The 27,484-nt window shown below is 38.7% G+C and overlaps 2 protein-coding genes across 3 annotated transcripts in view; both read left to right on the top strand.

The window, feature by feature from the left end:
- CHEK2 (checkpoint kinase 2) overlaps positions 1-299 on the top strand; it is a 42,039-nt gene extending 41,740 nt beyond the window's left edge. Inside the window, 1 exon segment of the mRNA XM_037817121.1 lies at positions 65-299. Within this exon segment, the coding sequence (XP_037673049.1) occupies positions 65-154 (90 nt within the window). The 3' untranslated portion in view covers positions 155-299.
- Positions 300-3,648: 3,349 nt separating this feature from the next.
- The window catches only part of TTC28 (tetratricopeptide repeat domain 28), an 836,277-nt gene continuing 812,441 nt past the window's right edge, over positions 3,649-27,484 (top strand). For both annotated transcript variants that reach the window (XM_037817392.1, XM_037817391.1), the window contains exon 1: positions 3,649-3,827. In XM_037817392.1, coding sequence (XP_037673320.1) covers positions 3,726-3,827 — 102 coding nt within the window. In that variant the 5' untranslated portion in view covers positions 3,649-3,725. The remainder of the gene's footprint in view (positions 3,828-27,484) is intronic.

The raw sequence follows: 27,484 nt of genomic DNA, 5'->3' as shown, positions 1-27,484 counted from the left end.
TTGATAGTCTTACAGAAGCCAATGATTTTCTTTTAAACACTTCTCCCTTTTCCTTTATTTCCAGCCTTCCACTAGTCGGAAGCGGCCCCTGGAAGGGGAAACGGAGGATGCTGGCCCCACGAAGCACTTGACCGTGTGTGCTGCTGTCTCGTAAACTCTGCAGTGTGAACACTGAAAGAAGTGTGTCTTCTAGAACTCTGCTGCCATTTTCTTCAAATCTGTTTTTTATAGCTTGTATTTTAATTATGGGAACAATTACTTTTCCACAATCATTGATACACAATTAAAAACCTAATGGAACCTGGGTTTTGTGTTAATGCTTAATGTACGGAATGATGTGTAGCCAGCTCTTTAGCTGAAGGCATGTTTCTTTTGTGTGAAGTTGTTGTATGCTTTTCTTCTGGCACTTTATGTTGGATGTCACTGGGAAGGTTTTCCAGGATGTAGCCCTGGTCTCAGCTTGGCAGAGCTGCATACCAATTCTAAAGGCCCCCGAGAAGGCCACAGAAGAGGCATAAGCCAAGGTATGGGGTTTGTAGAGACTGGGGGCTGGTTGCCAAAATCCTCACCAGGTGGCATATGCCTTGGTTCATATATATCATGGCCAGTTTTAAATTCTCATCCTTATTTCGTCCTTATAAAGACACTGGTCAATAGTCTGAAATGTTGGGACCAGATAAGTTGTGAAATGTGGTATTCTTCCAATATTAGGAAGGTGACATGGCGTGTCTACAGTGTATTATGTGTAACACCCCAGCAGAGTCCTGTAACCCACCATGTTAATATTTCTACAGCAAATATTCATAGTAAGAGGGAAAGAGTAGCCTCCTGTCAATTTATGTCAGACTTGTATGCCAAATGAGTTATGGATGACTCTGAGTTTTCAGAGCTTTTTGGAATTTGGAAATAGAGATAAGGCATGTTGACCCAGTAATGACCAGGCCCTGTGCAGAGCTCTGCCTTTGGCTGGTCTCATCTTGTTCTCACAGTGATCCTATGAACTTGGATCTCTGACCACCCTTATGTTACAGGTTAGGAATCTAGGTTTGGAAGAGTGGTTGATTTGCCTAACATCACACACTGTGGCAGAGCACAACTAGAAGCTAAAAAGGACAAGGAAACATTCTTCCCTCAGAGCCTCTGGAAGGAACCAGCCCTATGAACACCTTGATTTTAGCCCAGTAAAACTGCTGCTTTCAGACTTCTGACCTTCAGAACTGTAAGAGAATAAATTTGTGTTGTTTTAATAAAGCCACCCAATTTGAGCTAACTTGTTATAACAGCCAAGGAAACAAATACACTCAACAATGGGGAGATATCAGTTGCTGGTTAGGGGCCACCCAGCATGTACTTTCTCTTTCCAGCCTCACTCTAATTTTCTTTTGGGAAGTTCTTTTCCTTATCTCTTGGCATCATGGGGGTATGGTAAGGCTAGGTGTCTGCCCCCCAATACAGAAGCTGAAAGGCTCCCCAGAAGCTCCTTCCTTCATACAGTTCCTCCCACTGGCCTCTGAGCTGGAGGTGGGCACAGGAGTTTGAATCATAAGCATATGGAGCAGAGATGGCAACATTAGTGGTGGGACACAGGTGAGCAATATTTTGCTAACCTGAGATCTGCCCTTCCTATTTGACTTTGGGCAAGTTGCTTGTCTGGCTGAGCAGAGTACCAACCTCTTAGGGTGTTTGTTAGAATTCAGTGGGGGAAGGCTCATAAAATCATGGCACATGATAAGGGATCCATCAATGTAGGCTTCCATCAGTAAATGTGAGGGCCATGTAAGGAGCCAGAGGGAGCCATAGATAGTTTTTGGTCAGGGATGTAACATCATCTGTTCAGTCAAGAGCTCTTTTTTGGTCACTCAAGGTGGGTGAATGGGATACCTTTCACCAAGTGGATTTTGGAAATGCAAGGCCTGGGGAGGAGGGTGGGAGCAGAGGTGGAGGGGCATTTCCCAGTGACTGAAGTCACTGCTGTCCCCTTCCTTCTACAGGGTGCTTCATAATGGACTGGACTCGTGTGGATTATGGTGCAGTGGATGGTTCTTTTTTGTGCCAGCCCTAGATTGGATGCCTATTAAAGAGGGATGCAATTTCCACCTCTTCCTGGTGGAAATGGCCCTATTCCCTTCCTAGAAAGGCTCCAGGTAGCTGGGTCTGGCCCGTCTCTCTGTGGTGATTAGCTCAAGACCAAGTGGGTCCAATGAGAATCAACCCTGGGACCTTGGCAGGAACTCTTGAGGACCATTCCCTCCTTTCCTCTGGTGGCCAAACTGGTCAGAAGTGAACTAGTTGCGGCTACTATCTGGAAAGAACCTGCATGAGAATGAAGTCATTAGAGGAAAGCAGAGCTCAGAGAGGTTAGAGCTCAGAGGTGGTTGTCTGAGTGCCTAGATCCGTCTCTGCCTTTTTCAATTATGTGGTCCAATATATTGCCTTTTTTGTTTACTCCAAAAATGAGTTGGGTTTTCTGTTACTTGTATGTGAAACAGGCCAGGTAATACAATGCCTTTTAGAAGAGTTTGCAACCATTTAAAAATTCCAAGAGACTTTTGGAGACACTTTCCCCCCCCCCCACACTTTTGTTTTTCCGACAACTTTAGGATTTTCAGAGAGGTTTGGGGCTGAGAATGGAAAGCGAAGATGTGGCAAGTAACAGTCCCTGCAGTCCCAAGCTTGGGTGAACTCCCAGCTAATTACACCACAAGTTTTGGGAGCAGAGCCCCTTTTATTAAACTTTTAGCATCTTGGAAGGATAGGGTGGTGATTATATCAGTGAAGCTGAGAGAGCTTGGTGTGGTCCAGGCATTGTGTTCAGGGATTTACATGTATTATTTCCCTGAAAGCTCATGTGAACCCTGTGAGGTATTAATCAGATGTTGGAAACCGAGGATTTCTAGCTCGGTCAAATAACTTGTCCAAGGTTTCAGTCTGTAAGAGGTACAGGTGGGACTTGAACCTGGATTTCTCTTCCCAAAGAGCTCACGGCACTTAAGCATTAATTAAACTATTTAGGAGGTCTTACCACGTGATCACCTCCTGCTAAGTACTAAGGGCGGTGTGAGACTTTACCTGGATTATTTGAGTTTTTCCAGCATTGTCTGACCTTTGTAGTTAGGTTGAAACTGAGGCTTCAGGGAGTCCTGACCCTAATCACACAGAGGTTGGTTTGTAGATACGGGACTGGAATCCAGGTTCTGCTAAAGTCTGACTTTTCCCAAGGGACGCGGGCACCCCACTTTGTCACCTACACTTCGTGCACGTGCTTACAAATTTCCGCGTCAGGAATCTCGCCCTTCTTTGGGCGAAGTCCCGCCTGGCCTGGATCGTTCCGGGTGAAGCGAAAGGGGCAGCGAGGGGAATTGGACTGGCGGAGAGGACGGACCTAGGGTGGTCCACAGAGCGGCAGGCGGCGGCGTCCAGCCGGGAACCGCGCGGCCTTCGGACTGTCGGGATGGACGCGGAGGGGGTGGACACAGAGCCGGGAACAGCGGCCGGCTCCGGAGGGCGCGAGGCGGGGCGCGTGGGGAGGGGGCGCGGCGCGTGCGCGCGTGCGCGATTGGGGGCGCGCTCCCAGCGGGGCGCGGGGGAGTGTGCGCGTGCGCGGTGAAGGGGGGTGCGCCGCGGCGGCGCGCGGTTATGAGGGGAACATGGCGCGCGGGACCGGCGCGCGCGCCTAGCTGGCGGGACCGTTAGCTCGAGACCGAAGCGGCCGGGACCCCGCGGGGATGGAGCAGCCACCGCCGCCGGCTTCCGAGCCGACCCCGGGGCTGATCCCGGCACGGAGCCTCAGGCGGCGGGAGCCCGAGTCGCCGCCGGCGCTGGCGCCGGTGAGTGCGTGAGGGGCGCGGGCCGGGAGACTTTCTTTGTGAAACTCCGTGGGTGCGAGCGGGGCCGGGCCTCTGCGGCTGACGAGCGCCCGCGAGGCGGAAGCCGCTCGGCCGCTGGGATTCGAGACCAGACTCGCGCCGCCGAGTGGCGGGACCCCAGCCGCAGTTTTTCTTGCCTCAGTTGCCGCGCGAATCTGTGGTGTGTGTGGTATGTGTGTTTGTGTATACGAGCGCGCGCGGGGTAGGGGGTGGGGAGTATATACAGTCGGCGCCTAATGCGCGCGGCCCGTCCCCCACCTCTACTCCCCCCAGGCGGCGGCTGTCGGGGGAGACGGCAGCCGCGGGGAGGCAGGTGTCCGCACAGCCCGGAGAGGCTCAGGTGCAGCTAGCCCCAGGTGGGGCTCGCAAGAAGTGAGCTGTCTGTCCCCAGGAGGGAACACTTCTGTCCGTGGCTCAGACCAGAGTGATTTTGGAAAGCTCTCCATTCATCCCACCTTCGCGGTGTGTTTGGGGTATCGGTCAGGGTGAAGGATGCTGAGCGAAATGGACTTTGGAGGTGGGGCGCCCGCTGGATGGGATGGCCCCGAATATTGGGCGTTTCGAGCCCCCACTTCGGGCTCCCAAACCAGGCAGGGCTTAAGAATAACTTGAAGTGCTTGATAAAAATATAGACTACACACCCCATTCCAGACCACGGGCTCCCATTCTCCAAGGCAGGGGAGCAAAATCTGAATTTTTTTTACAAGCCCCCGAAGTTGTTATGATCAGGCGAGTTTGGGAAGCACTCTTTTAGCTAGTAAGCTTCCTACGAGGAGGAATCTGTTCTGTTTATAACTTACCGTGCCCGGTGCAGTGCCTGGCATGTGGCAGACGGTCAGTAAATATACATAGGAAAACTAAATGACTAGAGTTTCCAAAATAGGAGTTCTTGAGATATTTTCAGGAGCTTCTTGAGATTAATACCTCTGTCAGATTTACTATGTATGTAATTTTTCTGAGATCCCAACTTAACTTTTCTGTGTACTTATCATGTCACGTTTTTAGTATGTTCTAGGCAAAAGCAGGGTATATTTTACTTAGCATAAACAATCTATTCCTTAGCTAGATTAAAATTAATTCTGAAACAAAATGCATGTTTCTTTCTAGTCACCGTTTGGGAACACTAAGCTTTTAGGATTTTTGTTCCTTCAAGGCAGGTAAATATTTATATTTTCATCAAAGCAAATCTGATTTACTGTTTATCTACTCAGAAAAGTTGGCAATTTGCTTAAACCTCTGAGTATTTGTAGTCTTTATGTGATATTTTGAATTTGAGATTTATGTTTAGTTCAGAGTCAATGCTAAAATAGAATTGTTTGATTGAAAGTTATTTGATATTTCAGGGATATTGTTTTTATTAAGTTGAATTTCATTTAGTTGGTTTCATGTCAATAGGGTTTTTTTTTTTTTTTTGTCATTTGACACAATAGGCATGTAAAGGAAGACAAGACTTTTGGACTGGATTGCATTTGGAGAAGAAAAATGGAAAAACTAGGTGCTTTAATCTCTCAGTGTGTCATTTTTGTAGCTTATGCTTTGGATATGTCTCTTAAAAAACTGTCTTACAAAAACAGTTTTATTCACCTACCTTAAAATTAACCTCTTTAGTGTGCAATTCAGTGGATTTTAGTATATTCACAGAATTGTCAACCATTGCTATTATTTACCTTTTTTTTTTACATTTTTTATTGTGAAATATAGCATATATACAGAAAAGTGATAACTTTCAAAGTACAGTTTAACAAGTAGTTATAGAACAAATTTCAAAGAATGTTATGGGTTACAGTTCCAACAATTTCAGTTGTTTCCTTGTTGTAAAATATAACATATATAAAATGTGATGGTTAGGTTCATGAATCAACTTTACCAGGTGATGGAGCCCAGTCACCTGGTCAAGCAAGCACTGGCCTAACCGTTATTGCAAGGACATTTCACAGCTGGTTAATAAACCAGAACACTGGTTTATTAAATCATCAGTCAACTGATTGCATCTATTGCTGATTACATCTGTGATCAACTAAAGGAGTGTCTTCCACAATGAGAGAATCCAGTCAGTTGGACTTAATCCAATCAGTTAAAGACTTTTAAGTGAGAAGAGAGAACTTTTACTTCTGCTTCAGCCAGCCAGCCTGTCCTGGGAGTTCATCAAAGACTTTCATCAGAGTTGCCAGCTTGCTGCCTGCCCTATGGAATTTGGACTCATGCATCCTGCCCTACAGAGTTTGGATTTATGCATCCCCACAGTTACGTGAGACAACTTTTACAAAATCTCATATTTACATACATTGCCTGTTGATTCTGTTTTCCCTAGAGAACACTGACTAATACATACGGAAAATTGATAAAGTTCAAAGAATGATTTAACAAGTAGTTATAGAGTGAATTTCAAAAAATGTTATTGGGTTACAGTTCCACCATTTTAGTTATGTCCTTCTAGCTGTTCTGATAACTTAAGAGACTGAAAAATAATGTTTATATAAAGATTCAGTATTCAAAATCCTTTGTTAAATCCTATCTTTTCTATTGATACTCCTCCCTCTTATTTGATCACTGTCTCAATTTTTAGGGATATCTGGGCAATGTCCACCCTAACTTATTCATATTTGAAATGGGTGTCGATATTTTGGGGAAGGGGGATGCATCTGGTTGATATTCTTGAAGAGGCCGTTGCCTCTAGGTTTGGGGACTTATCTGGCATAGGAACACTCTGAAGGTTTTAAGTTTCTGAAAAATGAACTTAGTGAATGAAACTTTTATAGAGTGTCAGATAGGGACCTGGGTATTCTTTAGGATTTTCAGGACTATGGTTTATTTGAGCTTGGCATGCTGTGGCCATTTGGAATATCTAGCTAAGGTTTGCCTAAGAGTAACCTCCAGGATAGCTTCTTAACTCTATTTGAAATGTCTTAGCCACTGAAACCTTATTTTGTTACCTTTCTTTTCCCCCTTTTTGTCAAGAAGGCATTTTCAATTACTTGATGTCCGGGCCAGGCTCATTCCTGGGAGTCATGTCTCACGTTGTCAGGGAGATTCACTCCCCTGGGAATCGTGTCCCACGTGGGGGAGGGTAATGAATTTATTTGCATAGTGGGGCTTTCAGAGAGAAAGGCCACATCTGAGCAACAAAAGTTCTCTGGAAGTGCTTTTTAGGCATAGTTATAGGTAGGCTTAGCCTCCCTTTACAGCCATAATTTTCACAAGAGCAAGCCTCAGGATCGAGGACCTGACTTATTAAGTAGGGTGTTCCTAATTTCATATAGCATATATTCTGTCCAAGATAAACTATCAATGTCTCACACCATCTTCACTTAGTTGTACAATCATCATCACTCTCATTTTAAATATTTATCATAACCCAAAACACCCCAAAGCTCTTATCACCCCATAATTATTTATCCCTACTGTTAGTATGGTACTAGTGATATTTCTATTAAATATAGTCCATAGTATGCAGTGGGTAGTTTTTCCCATATACTGCTCTGGTAACTCTTTATACCAGTGTCATACCTTAGAAGTAGAACCATTATTTACTTTTATAACATTTTGATCACTCCTTAAAGACACTGTATCCATTAGCAGTCATTTCCCATTCCCCTTCCCTCTAGCCCCTGGCAATTTTACTAACCTACATTCTGTCTCTGAGTTTTCTGGACATTTTGCATAATGGAATCATATAATATGTGGTCTTTTGTGATTGGCTTTCTTTTGCATAGCGGTGTTTTCAAGGTTCATCCATGTAGAAGCATGTATCAGCATTTCATTCCTTTGTGTTGGTGAATAATATTCCATTATATGAATATCCCATATTTTGTCAATCCTTTCTTCCATTGATGGACATTTGAGTTGTTTCCACTTTTGAGTTGTTATGAATAATGCTGTTGTGAACACTGATGTACACATTTTTGTGTGGACATATGTTTTCATTCTTACTGGGTATATACCTAGGACTGGAAATCCAGAGTCATATGATAACTCTTATCTTCTTTGGAGAAATGTTTATTCACATCCTTAGTCCAATTTTTAATTGGGTTATTTGTCTTTTTATTATTAAATTGTAAGAGTTCCTTATATATTCTGGATAGAAGTTATATCAGATATGTGATTTGCCAATGTTTTCTCCCCTTCTGTGGGTTTTATTTTCACTTTCTTGATGGCGCCCTTTGAAGTATAAAGGATTTTAATTCTGATGAAGTACAACTTACCTAGTTTTTCTTCTGATGTATCTGCTTTTGGTGTCATATTTAAGAAAGCATTGCATTTCCTAACCTAAGATCCCAAAGATTTACTCCTGTGTTTTCTTCTAAGAGTCTCTCAGTTTAGCTCTTACATTTAGGTCTTTGATCCATTTTGAGTTAATTTTTGTGTGTAGTTTGATGTCAGGGTCCAAATTATTTCCCCATTGAATGGACTTCATATTCTTGTTGCAAATCAGTTGATCATAAATGTTAGGATTCATTTCTGGACTTTCAGTTCCACTATATTTACCTATTCTGTTGTGGCAGTACCACACCATCTTATTATTGTAGCTTTATAGTGGGCTTTGAAATAGGGAAATGTGAGTCCTCCAGCATTGTTTTTCTTATTCAAGATTGTTTGGCTACTCTGGGTCCCTATGGATTTTAGGATCAGCTTATCAATTTCTGCAGAAAAGGCAACTGGGATTTTGATAGGGATTGCAAATTGAATCTGTAGCTCAATTTGGAGAGTATTACCATCATACTAATGTTAATCTTCTTGATCCATGATCATGGGATGTCTTTCCATTTATTTAGGTCTTTAATTTCTTTTAATGCTGTTTTGTAGTTTTCAGAGTACATGTCTTCCCCTTATAAAAATTTATTGCTAAAATGTTAAAATTGGTGGATCTGGTTATCTGAGGGGACAGGGGTATGTTGGAGTTCTCTGTATGGGGTTTGTATTACTTTTGTAACCATTCTGTAAGTTTGAAAGTATTTAAAAATAAAAAGTTTAAAATTAAAAAATATTGCTGAGTCCTTTATTCTATTTGATGCTATTGTATATGGAATTGTTTTTCTTAATTTCCTTTTCATCTTATTCATTTTAAGTGTATAGAAATACAGTTGATTTTTGATGTCTTTTAATCTCATCATTTAGTGATTTCTTTTTTCCAATTTTCTGCTTCAAATCCCACCCCCCAATGTGGGGAAGAATGGTCTTTGAAAGTGTTAAGTATGGTCTTGGAAACAGATCTACTTTCATATCTCTAAATCTTGGCTCTGCTACTTACTAGCTGTCTGAACTTGGGCAGATCTTAACTCTTTTCCATCTCAGTGTTCTCATTTGTATATTGAGAACAGTGATAATCATTCCAAAGAGCTATTAAATAAAAGAGGATGTAGATGGATATTTAGAACAATTTTTTGCGTGTTATAGGAATTTGTTATTTGTTGTTAATCTTCGTCTGTTAATGAACTGTAGTTAGAAGCAAACCATAAAACCTCAGATACAGGTAAAACAAATAAACAAACCAAATCAAATGAAAACAAACAAAAAACCAAACTAAAAATAAAACCAAAGGGTGTGTGTGGGGATCCCTCCCAACCCTCCCAAAACCGCAGACCAAAAAAATAAGTAAAACCACAAAGAAGTAACCACAAACCCCAAACCTCTTCCTGTCCCTGTCACTTTTCTGTGATCCCCAAGTCCCTCTGACTGCTCCAAGACCAGTAAAAGAAAAAGCATCTCATACCACACAGTTGCGCTCTAAAAGCCTGCTCAATTTAGGCTGCTATCCAGGGTATTTGACAGTGCATTTGTAAGTATTATTAAAAATAATGTAAGTGTGATGTAAAGCTTTGGTTTTTACACCATAGCTCTTATTCAGTTTATTGCTCTTTCATTATTCTTTCATTACCTATTTCTCCCAAAAGCAGAAGCAATATTTTAAAATTGTATTCTATGGTTAACATTCTTGTTTCCATTGAATGATTTGTATTTTTTAAAACTGTTGGAAAGAAAGCCTGATATTTGGACTTAAACTTAATAGTACCTTTATTTTAGTGACTCCTTAGTAGCTGGGATAGATCATTCTTTTATACAGGAAGAAACTAGAGACAGAATATGATCCAGAGATGATGCTTGGAACATATTGTGTTCATTGAATGTCTACTGAGTATGAACCAAATAAACTACTACTTCACTCTGTAGATATTTTAGCAATAAAAACTACCTCAAAAATCATAATTGTGATTATAATTGACAACCCACAGACGTTTATCTAAGAAAATTTCCTTTTGTATCAAAGCTGATCTTTATTAAAGAAATGACCTTTTGTTATTATTAAGAATTTGTATTTTAAATGATTGATAGTGTAAAGTTGATTTGCAGTGATAGTAAATGTTATTTGTTGAGATGCTAGTTGACAAATAATTGATGATTTGTAATGAGTATGTAGTACAATTTTGTGGATAAGAGTAGGATTGCTAAGGTATAGTAGGTGTTCTAAACAACACAGAAAACCTGATTTTGTGGTGTGGTTTTGCAATAGTAAAAAAAGGTTAGCTGTGACTGTTTAATAAAGAAAAGTACCATTATTGTATGTGGCTTCCCCATTCCATGGTTTTTGTGCTTGGCATTTCCATGATTTCCAAGTAGAAAACAAAGTGGAAGTTCAAAAATTGCTATAGTAATGTTTCAGCCTTCTATAGACTTAGTTCAGAAAAATTAGGAAAAATTTGATATGAATATTCTTTGTGCTTGCAGTATTGCATAAAGAATTTAACTTTGAAGATGACAATTACTGAGTATTATTGTGCTCTGTTGTCAGTCATTATAAAAGGAGAATCAGATTGACATTTGATACTTACATTTTGCCAAACTGTGTGTAAAGGAAACTATTAGTGCTTGTTTTTTTATGAGATTAGAGGCACAAGAGAAAATAATTTTTGAAAATTAGGAGGGGAAGAGAGTGACAGAATTGAGGAAAAGAAAAAGACATGTACTAGAAAAGAATCAACCACAGAAGTAGAAAACAGAAAGTGGAGATAGGAATAGAGAAGGTGATGATTAGATTTAAAGGACAAACAGATTTTAACAAAATATTATTGGAATCTCTGTGTAACTGGGCCACTTTTCTTTCATAATGATTGAACACTGCAGGACCAAGTAAAGCTGGAGTACATTAAGTTCTTTGGGGCTGAAGTTTATTCTGTTTTAGCAGTTAGACTGGGCTGTTTAGGAATGTAGTTTTAAAATAAGTCTAAACTTGACATCACATGTTCATGGATCATGAGACTTAACATTGTTACAATGGTGCTGCTCCCCAAATTGATCAGATTCAAGTCATCAAAGTCCAAGCTTTTTGCAGAAATTGATAAGCTGCTTATAAAATCAATATGAAAATGCAAAGTACTCAGTATAGCAAGACAGTCTTGAAAAAGAAGAGCAAAGATAGAAGAGACTCACACCTTCCAATTTCAAAACCTACCACAAAGCTGCAATGATCAAGACAAACTGGTACTGGCAAAATGATAACAAACTTATCAGTGGAATTGAGAGCCCAGAAATAAACCCTAACATTTATGGTCAAAATATTTTCAACAAGAATAAGAAGTCCATTCAATGATGAAAGAATGGTCTTTTCATCATGTGGTGCTGTGACAGCTGGATATCCACATGCAAAAGAATGAATTTATCTCTCTATATCACACCATAAACAAAAAATTAACTAAAAATGGATCAAAGAACTAAATGTAAAAGCTAAACCATAAGACTCTTCAAAGAAAACACAAGAATAAATCTTTGTGATCTTAGATTAGGCATGCAGTGCTTTCTTAGACATGACACCAAAAGCAGACGTGCCAGAAGGAAAACTAGATAAGTTGTACTTCATCAGAATTAAAATCCTCTACACTTCAAAGGGCACCATTAAGAAAGTGAAATTAAAACCCACAGCATGGGAGAAAACATTGGCAAATCATATGTCTGATATAATTTCTATCCAAAAAATATAAAGAGACTTACAACTCAATAATAAAAAAGACAAGTGACCCAATTAAAAAATAGACTAAGGATTTGAATAGACATTTCTTCAAAGAGGATATACAAATGGCCAATAAGTGAGTGAAAAGATGTGCAACATAATTAGTCATAAGGAAAATGCAAATCAAAACCACAAGATACCACTTTACATTTCACACCTAATGGCTAAGGTATAAAAGATGAATAATGGCAAGTGTTGACAAGGATGTGGAGAAACTGGAACCTTCATACACTGGTAGGAATGTGAAGTGGTGCGGTCATTTTAGAAAACTTCTTGGCAAGTTTCTCAAAAGGCTAAATATAGAGTTACCACATGACTGAGGATTTCTGGTCCTAGGTATATACCCATGAGGAATGAAAACATATGTCCACACAAAAATGTGTACATGAATGTTCACAGCAGCATTATTAATAATGGCTCAAAAATGGAAACAATACAAATGTCTATCAATGGATGAATGGATGTATGTGGAATTTTGATACAATGGAGTATTATACAAAAAGAAAAGGAGTAATGATAATGATACAACATGGATGAACTTTGAAAACATTATTCTGTGTGACAGAAGCCAGTTACAAGTGACCACATATGGTATGATCCCATTTATGTGAAATATTCAGCATAGGCGAATCCAGAGAGAGAAAATAGAATAGTGAGTGGTTGGCAGGAACTTGCAGTTGTGGGGAGAAATGGGGAGTGATTGGTAATGGTTCCAGGGATTCTTTTTGGGTTAATAAGAATGTTCTAAAATTAGATTGTGGTGATGGGCTACACAATTCTGTGACTATACTAAAAATCACTTTATACTTTAAAATGATTGAATTTTCTGGAAACAAATGATTGAATTTTATGATATGTGCAGTATATCTTAATAAAGGTGTTAAAGTCCATTAGAAAGTAAAAAGAATAATTCTAATATTTTAAAACATCATTAAAGATATTCTTCTAAAGTCTTCTTTCCCCAGCTGTGCACTCCCATTTTTATTTTCACGGATATATGTTAAAATATGCAGGATTACTTGATCCTGTCATCTAAGACTGTCTTAAGGAGTGAAAAACTAAATTTAACAGTAATAGTTAAAATAGAGTGTATAAGTATGAAAAATTTCAAGCATATAGAAAAGTGGATTTAATCCATAATAAATCTTTGTATATTCTTGTTCTAGTTTGCTAATGCTGCCTTTTTGCAAAACACCAGAAATGGATTGGCTTTTATAAATGGGGTTTATTTGGTTATGAAGTTAGTTGTAAGGCCGTAAGGTGTCCAAGATAAGGTACCTTCACTGGAGGATGGCCAATGGTGTCCGGAAAACCTCTGTTAGTTGGGAAGGCATGTGGCTGGCATTTGTTCCAGAGTTCTGATTTCAAAGTGGTTTTCTCCCAGGACATTCCTCACATTCCTCTCTCAGCTCCTGTGCGTTCTTCAAAGTGTACCTCTTGGCTATAGCACGCTTGCTCCTTCTGTCTGAGCTTGTATAGTGCTCCAGTAAACTAATCAAGGCCTATGCTGGATGGGCAGGACCACACCTCCATGGAAATTATCCAATCAGAGTTATCACCCACAGTTGGTTGGGGCCCATCTCCATGGAAACAACCTAATCCAAGCATTCCAACTTAATCAACACTAATACTTCTGCCCCTACAAGATTGCATCAAAGAACATGGCTTTTTCTGGGGGACATAATACATACAAACTGGTACAATTCTCATCACTTGGATATAATAATTAACATTTTGCCAATAATTAGGTATATTTTTCTCTCTCTCTTTTTTTTTTTAAATTGTAGAAACATATAGTCAACATGAAATTCCCCATCTCAAACACTCCTAAGCAAAATTCAGTGGGATTAATCACATTCACAGTGTTGCACTACCTTCTCCCCCATTTATTAGCAGAGCTTTCCCAACACTGCAGTGACAAACTGTACTGGTATGCATTAACTCCCCATTTTCCCTTTCCTCTGCCCTGGTAACCTGTACTCTATTTTCTGTTTCTATGAGTTTGCATATTCTAGTTATTTTCTGTAAGTGTAATCATACATTATCTGTCCTTTTGTAGCTGGCTTACTTCACTCAACACTGATATATTCAAGGTGCATCCATGTTGTAACCTGTTTCAAAACTTCATTTTTATGGCTAATAATATTCCATTATATGTATATGTTCTGTTTTGTTTGTTCATTGATTTGTTGATGGACATTTGGGTTACTTCGCCTTTTGGCTGTTGTGAATAATGCTTGTATAAACACTGATGAGCAAATATCTTTTTGAGTCTCTGCTTTCAGTTCTTTTGAGTATATACCTAGAAGTGGAATTGCTGGGTCATATGGTAATTCTATGTTTAACTTTCTGAGAAACTACTAAACTGTTTTCCACAATGGTTTTACCATTTTACATTCCCATAAACAGTGTATGAGAGTTCTGATTTCTCTGCATCCTCTCCATGCTTGTTAATTTCTGTGTTTAAAAAAAAAATGATAGCCACTCTAATCGGTGCGAGCTGGTTTTTCATTGTGGTTTTGATTTACGTCTGTCCAGTAGCTAATGATGTTGAATGTCTTTTCATGTGACGATTGGCCATTTTCATATCTTCTTTGGAGAAATGTCAATTCAAGTCCTTTGCCTATTTTAAAATTGAGTTGTTTGACTTTTTGTGGTGGAGTTGTAAGAATTCTTTATGTATTCTGGATAGAATTCCTTTATCAGATATATGGTTTTGAAATATTTTCTCCTATTCTGTTGGTTGTCTTTTTACTTTCTTGAAAATGTTATTTGTAGAAAAAATTTTTAATTATGAAGAAGTATTGTTTAGGTTTTTTTTTCTTCTGTTGCTTGTGCTAATGATATAAAGTGTAAGAATCTATTGCTCAATACAAGGTCCTGAAGATTTTTCCTTGTATTTTCTTCTAATAGTTTTAGCTTCTATATTTAGGTTATTGATCTGTTTTGAGTTTTTTTTTTGTATATGGTGTGAGGTAGGGATTTACTTCCATTCTTTTGCTTGTTAATATCCATTTTGCATGTTGTTATCCAGTATCATTTGCTGAAGAGACTCTTCTTTTTCCATTGAGAAGACTTAGTCCCCTTCTCAAATATCAATTGGCCATAAATATGTGGGCTTATTTTTGCTCTCTCAATTATGTTCCATTGGTCCATGTCTGTCCTGTTCTGGTACCACACTGTTTTGATTACTATAGTTTTGTAATAAGTTTTGCATTCTGGAAGTGTGAGTCCTCCAACTTCATTCTTCTTTTTCAGGATGATTTTGACTATTTGGCATCCCTTGCCCTTTCATATGAATTTGAATATTAGCTTTTCAATTTCTTTGAAGAAGACTGGTGGAAGTATGATTGGACTTGTGTTAAATCTGTAAATTGCTTTGGGTATCATTGGTATTTTAATCAAATTAAGTCTCCCAATCCATGAGCACAGGGTATCTTTCTATTTCTTTAAGGCTTATGTAAGTTCTGTCAGTAATGATGTGTAGTTTTCCACACACAAGTCCTTTATATTCTTTTTAAAATTTATTCCTAGATATTTGATTCTTTCAGTTGCTATTGTAAATGGTATTTTTTCTTAAAGTTCTTTGCAGATTGCTCATTTCGGGTGTATGGAAACACCACTGATTTTTTGCATATTGATCTTGTGCTCTGACACTTTCCTGCATTCATTTATTAGCTCTATTGGCTTTATTAAGGATTTTTTTTTTTTTTTTTGGATTTTCTGTATATAGGAGCATGTCATCTGTGGATACGAATAGCTTTACTTCTTCCCAATTAGGATGCCTTTTATTTCCTTTTCTTGCCTAGTTGCTGTGGCTAGCACTTTCAGAACAATGTTGAGTAGTAGTAGTGAAATCAAGCTTCCTTGTTTTCTTCTTCAAGTTAGGAGGAAAGCTTTTAATCTTTCCATTTGATATTAGCTGTGGGATTTTTATATATGCCCTTTATCATATGCCTTTTAACTAATATCCTGTATTAGTTAGGGTTCTCTAGGGAAGCAGAACCAGTAGGAGAGATCTGTATGTGTGAGATTTTATAAAAATCTCTCATGCAACTGTCGGGATGCATGAGTCCAAATTCCATAGAGCAGGATGCATGAGTCTAAATCTGTAGGGCAGGATGCATGAGTCCAAATTTTATAGAGCAGAATGCAAGAGTCCAAATTCTGTAAGGCATGCAGCAAGCTGGCAACTCCGATGAAGGTCTTCAATAAACTCCCCAGGAGAAGCTGGCTGGCTGGCTGAAGAAGTGAAAGTTCTCTCTCTTCTCCCTTAAAAGTCTTCAACTGATTGGGTTAAATCCATCTGATTGAATTATCTTATCACGGAAGCCACTCCTTTCTTGATACAGTCAGTTACAGATGCAGTCAGTTCACTGCTGATTTAATAACCAGCCTTCTGGTTTATTAACCAGTCAAAAATGTCTTTACAGTAATGGTTAGGCCACTGCTTGCTTGACCAGACACCTGGGCACCATCACTTGGCCAAGTTGACACATGAACCTAACCCTAACAGGGAAGTTCCCTTCTAGTCCTTGTTTCCTGAGTGTTTTTATAAAAAACGGTGCTGACCCTATCAAATGCCTTTCGTGAATCAGTTGAGATGATCATGTGTTGTTTTCTTGCATTTTATTAATGCAATTTTTAATCTTGATTAGCTTTCTTATGTTTAACAACCCTTGCATTCTTGGCATAAATCTCACTTTATCATGGTGTGGAATCCTTTTAAGGTGCTGTTGGATTCAGTTTGTTAGTATTCTGTTGAGGATTTTTTCATCTGTATTCATAAGGGATAGTGCTATGTAATTTTCTTTTCTTGTGGTATCTTTATCTGGCTTTGGTGTTAGAGTGATGAGGGCTTCAAAGAATTAATTAGGAAGTGCTCCCTCCTGTTCAACTTTTTGGAAGAGTTTAAGAAGTGTTGATGTTAATTCTTAGAATGTTTGGTAAAATTCAGTAGTTCAGGCATCTGGTCCTGCACTTTCTTTTTTGGGAGGTTTTTGATTACTTAGTCAATCTATTTACTTGTTATTTTTTGACATCTTCAGTTTCTTCTTCAGTTTAGATGATTCATGTGTTTCTAGGAATTTGTCCATTTCATCTAGCTTATCTTATATTTTGGTGTACAATTGTTCATAGTATCCTTTTATAATCCCGTTTGTTTCTTAAGGTTGTTAGTAATGTCCCAACTTTCATTTCTGTTATCTTCTATTTGTATCCTCTCTCTTTTTTCTTTGCTTGTCTAGCTAAAGGCTTGCTGATTTTATTGATCTTGTCAAAGAACCAGCTTTTGTTTTAATCTAATTTTCTATTCTCTATTTCATTTATCTGTAGTCTATTATTTGCTTCATTCTGCTTGCTGTGTGTTATTTTTATCTTTGTTTTTAAGATCCTCCAGTCATGAGCATAGGTCCCAGATTTGAGATCTTTATTATTTTTTGATGTACCCATTTAGAGCTATATGTTTTCCTCTCAGCACTGCCTTTGTTGCATCCCATAAGTTGTGGTCTGTTGGGTTTTCATTTTCATTTGCCTCAAGATATTTCTTAATTTCCCTTGTGATTCCTTATTTGATCCGTTGGTTATTTAAGAGTGAATTGTTTAATTTTCACAGATTTTTGAATTTTCTAGTTCTCCTTCTGTCATTGATTTCTCACTTCATTCCACTGTGTTATGAGCGAATACTCTATGATTTCCGTCTTTTCAAGTTAATTGAGATTTGTTCTGTGAGCTAATGTATTATTTATCCTAGAGAATGATCCATGTGCATTAGAGATAAATGTGTATTCTGCTGTTGTTGTGTGAATTGTCCTATATATGTCTGATAGGTCTTGTTGCTTCATAGTGTTGTTCAAACCCTGTATTTCCTTATTGATCTTCTTCTAGATATTCTATCCATTATTTAAAGTGGATATTGGAATTTCCTATTAATATAGAACTCTGTATTTCTCCTTTCAAATTTGTCAGTTTTGCTTCATATATTTTGGGGCTCTGTTGTTCAGTGCTTGTATGTTTATAATTGTTATATCTTCTTGATGAGTTGGCCTTTTTACCATTATAAAGGGTCCTTCTTTGTCCCTTGTAACTGCTGACTTAAGGTCTATTTTGTCTAATATTAGTTGTCAGATGTGGAAAGCCGCCGCCGCCGCCGCTGCTGCGGGCGGGTGCTCTGCGCACGGGAAGCCCCCGGGCCCGGGTGGGCTCGTACCGGGCCACGTGTGTGTGCCGTTTGGGAAGCCGCGAGCGCCCGGCCGAGGGGTGCCGGGGCGCGGGCGTCTGCGCTGCTGCCCGGGGAGCCGGCGCCGAGCCCGCGATCGAGTAATGCCCAGCGGCCCGCCCGGTCCCGGCTCCCACTCTGTGGAAAGCCGCCTCCCGAATCGGGCCTAGCGTATGCGCTGCAGCCTGCTCTAGAGTTACCCCCGCCCACCGAGTGAGCCAAGATGGCGCCTGCATCCTGTTTCCGCATAGTGACGCATGTATCCGCCACCCGCTCCTACCAATCGAAATCCTGTATACGCGATACTAGCCTAGAAGCTTATTGGTTGTTAATTGTGTATAAAAGGTCTTACCCGGACGGGGTAGGGTGAGACAGCCCACAAGGAGCCGCGCCTGACGGCCGCATCGAGGTTGTTCTCCCCCGAGGCGTCTCGCCCCGGGTGGAACCTGTATTGCCTAGTCCCATTAAAAGCCTACATGCTCCACTGCTGCGAGTCCTGAGTGATCACAAGCGCTCCGGGTAAGACGTTGTCCGCACCCTCTCTCCCCTTATCTCTCTGGTCCCCATCGCCGGCCGACCAAGGACTCGAGGCGGGGCGGAGAAGCGCCGGACAGTCAGATATTTTTTTGTCTGCTATTAGTTGTCTGATATTAGTATAGCCAACCCTGCTGTCCTTTGGTTACTATTTACATGGTATATCTATATATCTATATTTATATTTTACTTTCACTCTCAGCCTACTTTTTTCTTTGACATTAAGGTCAACAGCATATAGTTGGATCATGCTCTTTTATCCATTCTTCCAATCTCTGCCTTTTGACTGGACAATTTAACCCATTTATATTTAAAATAAATACTGATAATGTGGGACTTACTTCTGCTATGTTGCTGTTTTTTTTTTTTTTGTCTTATACTGTTTTTGTTCTTTAATTCTTCCATTGCTGCCTCCTCTTTGTATTTAATTGATTTTGTGTAGTGAACTCCTTAAAATCCCTTCTCATTTCCTTTTGTGCATATTTTTTCTGATATTATTTTTGTGGTTACCATAGGGTTTAAACCTAACATCCTAAATCTGTATTAATGTTGTTTGGTTTAATACCAATTTAAATTGAACAGCATACTCAAATTATGTCCTTGTATCCATTGATCCCTTCACCATTCTGTGGTTTTTGTCAGAAATTACATCTTTATGCATTATGTGTCCTAAACCATAGCATTATCTTTATTTTTATGCATTTGCATTTTACATCTTGTAAGAAGTAAAAAGTGGTTACAAACCAAGAATATAATAGTATTGGCACTTATATATACCCATTTAGTCACCTTTCCAGAGGTCTTTATGGGTTTGATATATTGTCTAGTGTCCTTTCCTTTCAACTGCTGAATTCCCATTAGCGTATCTTATAAGGCTTGTCTAGTGGTGATGAACTCCCTAATGTTTATCTGGGAATGTATTAATATTTCACCAATTTTTTCTGTGGCTCATTTTTCTTTATTTTAAATCTTTCTATTTTTAACTGCAAGTTTTATTGAGATATATTCATATACCATATAATCTATCCAAAGAATAGAATTATGTAGTCATGGAATCATCATACTCAATTTTAAACCATTTTCATTACTCCAAAATTAATAATAACAGATAGACTTAAAAAAGCTCAAACACCCCATACCCCTTATCTCCCTCCCATTATTTACCTCTAGTGTTGGTGTGGTACATTTGTAACTGTTGATGAAAGATATTAGGATATTACTGTTAACTTTAGTCCGTTGCTCACAATAACTATGGTCACTACTTGCAATAGGTAGTTTTTTCCCCATATACCAGTCTATTATTAACTCTTTGTACAGGTATTGTACATTTGTACTAGTTCATGAAAGAACTTATTTATTTGTAGTTGTTCCGGTTTGCTAGAGCTGCTGTTATGCAAAATACCAGAAATGGATTGGTTTTTATAAAGGGATTTATTAGGTTACAAATTTATAGTTCCAAGGCCATAAAAGTGCCCAAACTAAGGCATCAACAAGAGGATACCTTCACTGAAAGAAGGCCAGTGGCATCTGGAACACCTCTATCAGCTGAGAAGGAATGTGGCTGGTGTCTGCTGGTCCTTTGCTCTCAGGTTGCATTTCAGAATGGCTTTCTCTAAAATGTCCCTGGACTTCTGTCTCTCTTAGCTTCTGTGTGTCCTTTAATCTTTCTCTCAGGGCGTTTTTTTCTAAGCATCTGGGCAGCCTTTCTTAGCTTCTCCGGGGCAAACTCTGGGCTTCATCTCTTAGCTCAGCATCTCCAAACATCCTTCTGTCTGCATCTCTAAGCATCAGCAGCAGCATCTGTGTTTGCTCTTGAACTCTCTTAAGTACTACAGTGAACTAATCAAGATCCATTCAGGGTGGGGTCCACACATCCATAGAACAATTTAATCAAAAGTCTTGGCCACAGTTGGTTGATTCACATCTCCATGGAAACAATCAAAAGGTTCGACCCTAATCAAAAGACTACTAAGTCTGCCCCTACAAGATTGCATTAAAGATCATGGCTGACTCCCGGGGAGGAATGTACACCCGGCATCGTGGGATGGAGAACATCTTCTTGACCAAAAGGGGGATGTGAAAGGAAATGAAATAAGCTTCAGTGGCAGAGAGATTCCAAAAGGAGCCGAGAGGTCACTCTGGTGGACACTCTTATGCACAATTTAGACAACCCTTTTTAGATTCTAAAGAATTGGGGTAGCTGGTGGTAGATACCTGAAACTATCAAACTACAACCCAGAACCCATGAATCTCGAAGACAATTGTATAAAAATGTAGCTTATGAGGGGTGACAACGGGATTGGGAAAGCCATAAGGACCACACTCCCCTTTGTCTAGTTTATGGATGGATGAGTAGAAAAATAGGGGAAGGAAACAAACAAACAAACAAACAGACAAAGGTACCCAGTGTTCTTTTTTGCTTTAATTGCTCTTTTTCACTTTAATTATTATTCTTGTTATTTTTGTGTGTGTGGTAATGAAGGTGTCAGGGATTGATTTAGGTGGTGAATGTACAACTATGTAATGGTACTGTGAACAATCGAATGTACGATTTTTTTTTGTATGACTGCGTGGAATGTGAATATATCTCAATAAAATGAAGATTTAAAAAAAAAAAAAAAGATCATGGCTTTTATGGGGGACATAATAGATTCAAACCAGCACAGTAGTGTTAATCATAAACACTGTCCACCACAAAGTTCACTGTGTTATACAATCCTATATTTTAAACTCTAGCTTTCCTTTTGGTGGCATTACGTGACTCTAAACGACCTCTTTCGACTAAATTCACCTACCTTCAGCACTATTACTTCTAATCCCAATAACGACCTACCCTCATCTCTATCCATTTTCAAACATTTAAGTTCAATCTTGTTAAAAATGCTATGCATATTAGACAACCAGTCCACATTCTCTTGCCTCATTCTATCTCTTGGTAACCTATTTTCTAAGTTTTATGACTCTGAGTTTATGTATTCTAGTTAGTTCATATTAGTGAAATCCTACAATATCTGTCCTTTTGTGTATGACTTATTTCACTCAGCATTATGTCAGTTTTCATCAATGTTGTCTTGTATTTCAGGACTTCATTCCTTTTTACTGCTGATTAATATTCCATCATATGTATGTACCACACTTTGTTTATCCATTCACTTGGAATGTTTCCATCTTTTGCAGTTGTGAATAATGCTGCTGTGAACATCAGTGTGCAAATATTTGTGTCCTTGCTTTCAGATCTTCTGGGTATATCCTGTGTAATGGGATTGCTGGGTCATAGGGTGAATCAATATTTAGTATTCTGAGGAACTGTTGTGCCAGGTTGGATATATTATGTTCCCCACAAAAGTAATGATCTTTTAACCCAATCTTGTTGGATGGAACCTCTTGATTGCTTCCATAGAGCTGTGACTCACCCAATTGTGGATGATACCTTTGATTAAATTATTTCCATGGAGATGTTGACCCCACCACTCAGGCTGGGTCTTGATTGCTTCACTGGATTACTTAAGAGGACTCCAGCTGACACGGATACTTGCTGATGTTTGGAGATTCTTGGAGATGCAGACAGAAGGATGTTTGTAGATGCTAAGCTAAGAGATGAAGCCCAGAGTTTGCCCTGGAGAAGCTAAGAGAGGATACCCAGATGCTTAGAGAGAAACGCCCTGGGAGAAAAAGTAAGGATGCATGGGAGCTGAGATAGAGGAGCCCAGAGACATCTTGGAAGAAGCCATTTTGAAACACAACGCAGGAGTAAAGGACCAGCAGACACCAGCCACATGCCTTCCCAGCTGACAGAGGTGTTCTGGATGCCTTCGAACGTTCTTCAATGAAGATATCTTCTTGATGCTTAGTTTGGACACTTTTATGGTCTTAGGATTCTAAATTTGTAATCTATTTTAATCCTTTATAAAAGCCTGTCCATTTCTGGTATTTTGCATAATGACAGCTCTAGCAAACCAGAGCACTGCCAAACTGTCTTCCACTGTGGCTGTACCATTTTACATTCCCACCAGCAATGAATAAGTGTTTCTATTTCTCCACTTCCTCTCCAACACTTGTAGTTTCCTGTTAGCAGCCATTTTCATAGGTGTGAGATGATATCTCCCTGTTGTTTTGATTTGAATTTCCCTAATAGCTTTAGAGAACATCTTTTCATATGCTTTTTAGCCATTTGCATTTCCTCTTCAGAGAAATGTCTATTCCTTTAGACAGCATTTTGAGTGAAGTATGCCAGAAACAAAGGCAAAAAAAAAAAAAAACACACACAAAAAACCCCACAACAAAACAAAACTCTTATAAGATATATGGTTACCAAAATATTTCTTCCTATTGGTTGGCTGCCTTTTCATGCTCTTAACAAAGTCCTTTGAAGCACAGAAGAATTCAGTCTTGAGGAGTTTTCATTTATCTGTTGTCTGTTTCGTTGCTTGTACTTTGGATGTAAAGTTTAAGAAGCTGCGTCCTGTCACTAGGTCTTGAAGATGTTTCCCTATATCTTCTTCTAGGAGTTTTATGGTACTATCTCTTATATTTAGGTCTTTGATCCACCTTGAGTAATTTTTTTATAGGGTTTGAGGTATGGGTCCTTTTTTATTCCTTTGGATATGGCTATCCAGTTCTCCTAACACCATTTATTGAAGAGACTATTCTGTCCCAGTTCAGTGGATTTGATGGCCTTGTCAAAAATCAGTTACCCATAGGTCTGAGGGTCTATTTCTGAACTCTCAGTTTGATTCCACTGATAAATCTGCCTTTCTTTATGCCAGAATCATGCTGTTTTGACTATTGTGACTTTATAATAAGCTTTCAAGTCAGGAAGTAGGAGTCCTCCCACTTAATTATTCTTTTTCAGGATATTTTTGGCTATTTGAGATTCTTTTCCCTTCCAAATAAAATTGATAAGTAATTTTTCCAATTCTACTAAGTAGGTTGTTGGAATTTTGATTGGTATTGCATTGCATCTGTAGATCAATTTGAGTAGAATTGGCATCTTAACATTTAGCCTTCTATTCATGAACACAGAATGTCTTTCCACCCATTTAGGTTTTCTTTGATTCCTTTTTGCAGTGTTTTGTAGTTTTCTGTGTACAGGTCCTTTACGTCTTTGGTTAAGTTTATTCCTAGATACTTGATTTTTTTAGTTGTATTATAAATAGAATTTTTTTCTTTATTACCTCTTTGGTTAGCTCATTACTAGTGTATAGCACACTACTGATATTTGCGTGTTGATCTTGTATCCTACCACTTTGCAGAATTTGTTATTTAGCTGAAGTAACTTTGTTGGGGTTTTTATGGGATATTCCAAATATAGAATCATCATCTGCAAATAATGAGAGTTTTACTTCTTCCTTTCCAATTTGGATGCCTTTTATTATTTTTTTTCTTGCCTAATTACTCTAGCTAGAACTTCTAGCACAATATTGAATAACAGTGGTGACAATGGGCATCCTTGTCTCGTTCCCAATCTTAGAGGGAAGGTTTTCAGTCTCTTACTGTTGAGTACGATGTTAGCTGTGAGTTTTTCATATTTGCCCTTTATCATATTGAGGAAGTTTCCCTCAATTCCTGCCTTTTGAAGCATTTTTATCAAGAAAGGATTCTGAATTTTGTCCGATACCTTTTCAGCGTCAGTCAAGATGATCATGTGATTTTTCCCTTTTGATGTGTTGATGTGTGTTGTAATCCATTAATTGATTTCAGCCTTGCGTACCTGGAATAAAACCCTCTTGGTTGTGGTGTATAATTTTTTAAATGTGCTGTTGGATTTGATTTACAAATATTTTGTTGAGAATTTTTGCATCTGTATTCATTAGGGAGATTGGCCTCTAGTTTTCATTATTTCTAGTATCTTTATCAGGCTTTGGTATTAAGGTGATATTGGCTTCATAGAGTGATTTAGGTAGTGTTCCCTCATTGTCAATTTTTTGAAAGAGTTTGAACAAGAATGGTGTTAATTCTTCTTGGAATATTTGGTAAAATTCCCTACGTTCCGGTTTGCTAATACTGCGTTACGCAAAATACCAGAAAAGGAGTTGCTTTTATAAAAGGGGTTTATTTGGTTTCAAAGTTACAGCCTGAAGGCCATGAAAATGTCCAAATGAAGGCATCAACACAAGTATACCTTCGCTGAAGGAAGGCCAATGGCAGCTGAAAAACCTCTGTTAGCTGGGAAGGCATGTAGCTGGCATCTGCTGATCCCAGATTGTGTTCCAGCTCCACTCTCAGCTCCTGTGCATTCTTCAAAGTGTTTCTCTTGACTGTAGCTAACATCAGGGGTCTGCAACTCCAAGCATGTCTGAGCATCAGCATCAGCTGTCAATGGCCATCTTCAAAATACGTCTCTCAACTGTAGCTGTTCTGAGGTCCTTCTGTTTGTGAGCTATTTTATAGGGCTTCAGTAATTAAATGAAGACCCACCCTGAATGGGCAGGGTCCACACCTCCGTGGAAATTATCCAGTCAGACTTTTTACTCAGTTGATTGAGTCACATCTCCATGGAAACATTAAATCTGAGTTATCACCTACAGTTGGTGTGGGTCACATCTCCATGGAAACAATAAAAGGATTCCAACCTAATCAACCCTAATTTATCTGCACTAAAGAACATTGCATTTTGGGGGACATAATATATCCAAACCGGCATACCCTGTGAAACCATCCACTCCTGGGCTTTTCTTTTTGGGAGAGTTTTTGATGACTGATTCAATCTCTTTAGTTGTGATTGGTTTGTTGAGGTCTTCTATTTCTTCTTGAGTCAAAATAGGTTGTTTGTGTGTTTTTAAGAAATTGTCCGTTGGATCTAAGTTGTCTAGTATGTTGGCATACATTGTTCATAGTCACCTCTAATGATCTTTTTTATTTCTTTGGGGTCCATGGTAATGTATCTCCTCTCATTTCTGATTTTATTTGTATCTTCTCTTTTTGTCTTTGTCAGTCTAGCAAAGGATTTGTCAATCTTACTGATCTTCTCAAAGAACCAACTTTTGGCTTTATTGATTCTTGTTTTTTTTTTTTTTTCTTTTCCTTTTCTCCATTTATTTCCACTTTAATCATTGTTATTTCTTTTCTTCTGCTTGTTTTGGGATTAGTTTGCTGCTGTTTCTCTAGTTTCTTCAGTTGTTCAGTTAGGTCTTTGGGTTTAGCTCTTTATTCTTTTTAATATAGTCCTATGGGGCTATAAATTTCCCTCCCAGAACTGCTTTCACTGCATCCCATAAGTTTTGATATGTTGTATTCTTGTTTTCATTTGTCTCAAGATATTTGTGAAAGTTCTGGTTCTCCGATTGTTATTGATTTCCAGGTTCATTCCATTATGATCAGAGAAAGTGCTTTGAATAATTTCAATCTTTTTAAATTTATTAAGACCCATTTTGTGCCCCAGCATATTTATGTATCCTGGAGAATGTTCCATGAGCACTTGAGAAGAATCTATAACCTCCTTTTTTGGGGAGCAACAATCTATATGTGTCTGTTTGGCCTAGTTCATTTATCGTATTATTTAGGTTCTCTATTTCCTTATTGATCCTTATGTTCTATCTATTGAAGACAGTGTTGTGTTGAAGTCTCCCACTATTAATGTAGAAATGCCTGTTACTCCTTTCAGGTTTGCCAGTGTTTGTGTCATGTGCTTTGGAGTACCTTGATTAGATGCATAAATATTTAGGATTATTATTTATTCTTGGTGAACTGTCCCTTCTTTGTCTTTTATTTTTGCATTTAAGTCTGTTATGTAACCCAGCCTTTTTTGATTATTATTTGTGTGGAATATCTTTTTCCATCCATTCACTTTCAACTTTTTGTGTCTTTGGATCTAAAATGAGTCTCTTGTAAACAGCATGTAGATGGATCTTTTTTTTTTTTTTTCATTTTTATTGAGATTGTTCAGATACCATACAATTATCCAAAGATCCAAAGTGTACAATCACTTGCCCCTGGGTACCCTCATACAGCTGTGCATCCATCACACTTAATTTTTGTTCAGTTTTTAGAAACTTTTCATTACTCCAGACAAGAAATAAAGTGAAAGATGAAAAAAGAAAAGGAAACTCTAATCCTCCCCTATCTCTAACCAACCCCCCTCAATTGTTGACTCCTAGTATTGATATAGTACGTTTGTTGCTGTTTATGAAAAAATGTTGAAATACTACTAACTGTAGTATATAGTTTGTAATAGGTATATAGTTCTTCCCTATATGCCCCTCTATTATTAACTTCTAATTGTATTGTCATACATTTGTTCTGGTTCATGAAGTGATTTCTAGTATTTGTACAGTTGATCATGGACATTGCCCACCATAGGATTCAGTTTTATACATTTCCATCTTTTGACCTCCACCTTTCCTTCTGGTGACATATATGACTCTGAGCTTCCCCTTTCCACCTCATTCACACACCATTCGGTGCTGTTAGTTATTCTCACATCTTGCTACCAACACCTCTGTTCATTTCCAAACATTTAAGTTCATCCTAATTGAACATTCTGCTCATACTAAGCAACCACTCCCCATTCTGAAGCCTTGTCCTATATCTTGGTACCTTATATTTCATGTCTATGAGTTTACATATTGTAATTAGTTCCTATCAGTGAGACCCTGCAATAATTGTCCTAATGTGTCTGACTTATTTCACTCAGTATATTGCCCTCGAGGTTTTGTCATCAACCCATTTTTTTTTTAATATGGTTTTGTTCACTCACCATACATTCCATCCCAAGTAAATAATCGATGGTTCTCTGCATGGTCATACATTTATGTGTTCACCACCTTCACCACTATCTATATAAGAGTATCTACATTTCTTCCACAAGGCAGGAGGGGGAGTCAAAGATGGTAGAAAGGCAAAAGAAAGAGAAAAAAAAAATGACAG

This window comes from Choloepus didactylus, chromosome 23 (assembly GCF_015220235.1).
Source record: "Choloepus didactylus isolate mChoDid1 chromosome 23, mChoDid1.pri, whole genome shotgun sequence".
Classification (NCBI taxonomy): domain Eukaryota; kingdom Metazoa; phylum Chordata; class Mammalia; order Pilosa; family Megalonychidae; genus Choloepus; species Choloepus didactylus.
This window is presented reverse-complemented; position numbering and strand designations above follow the sequence as displayed.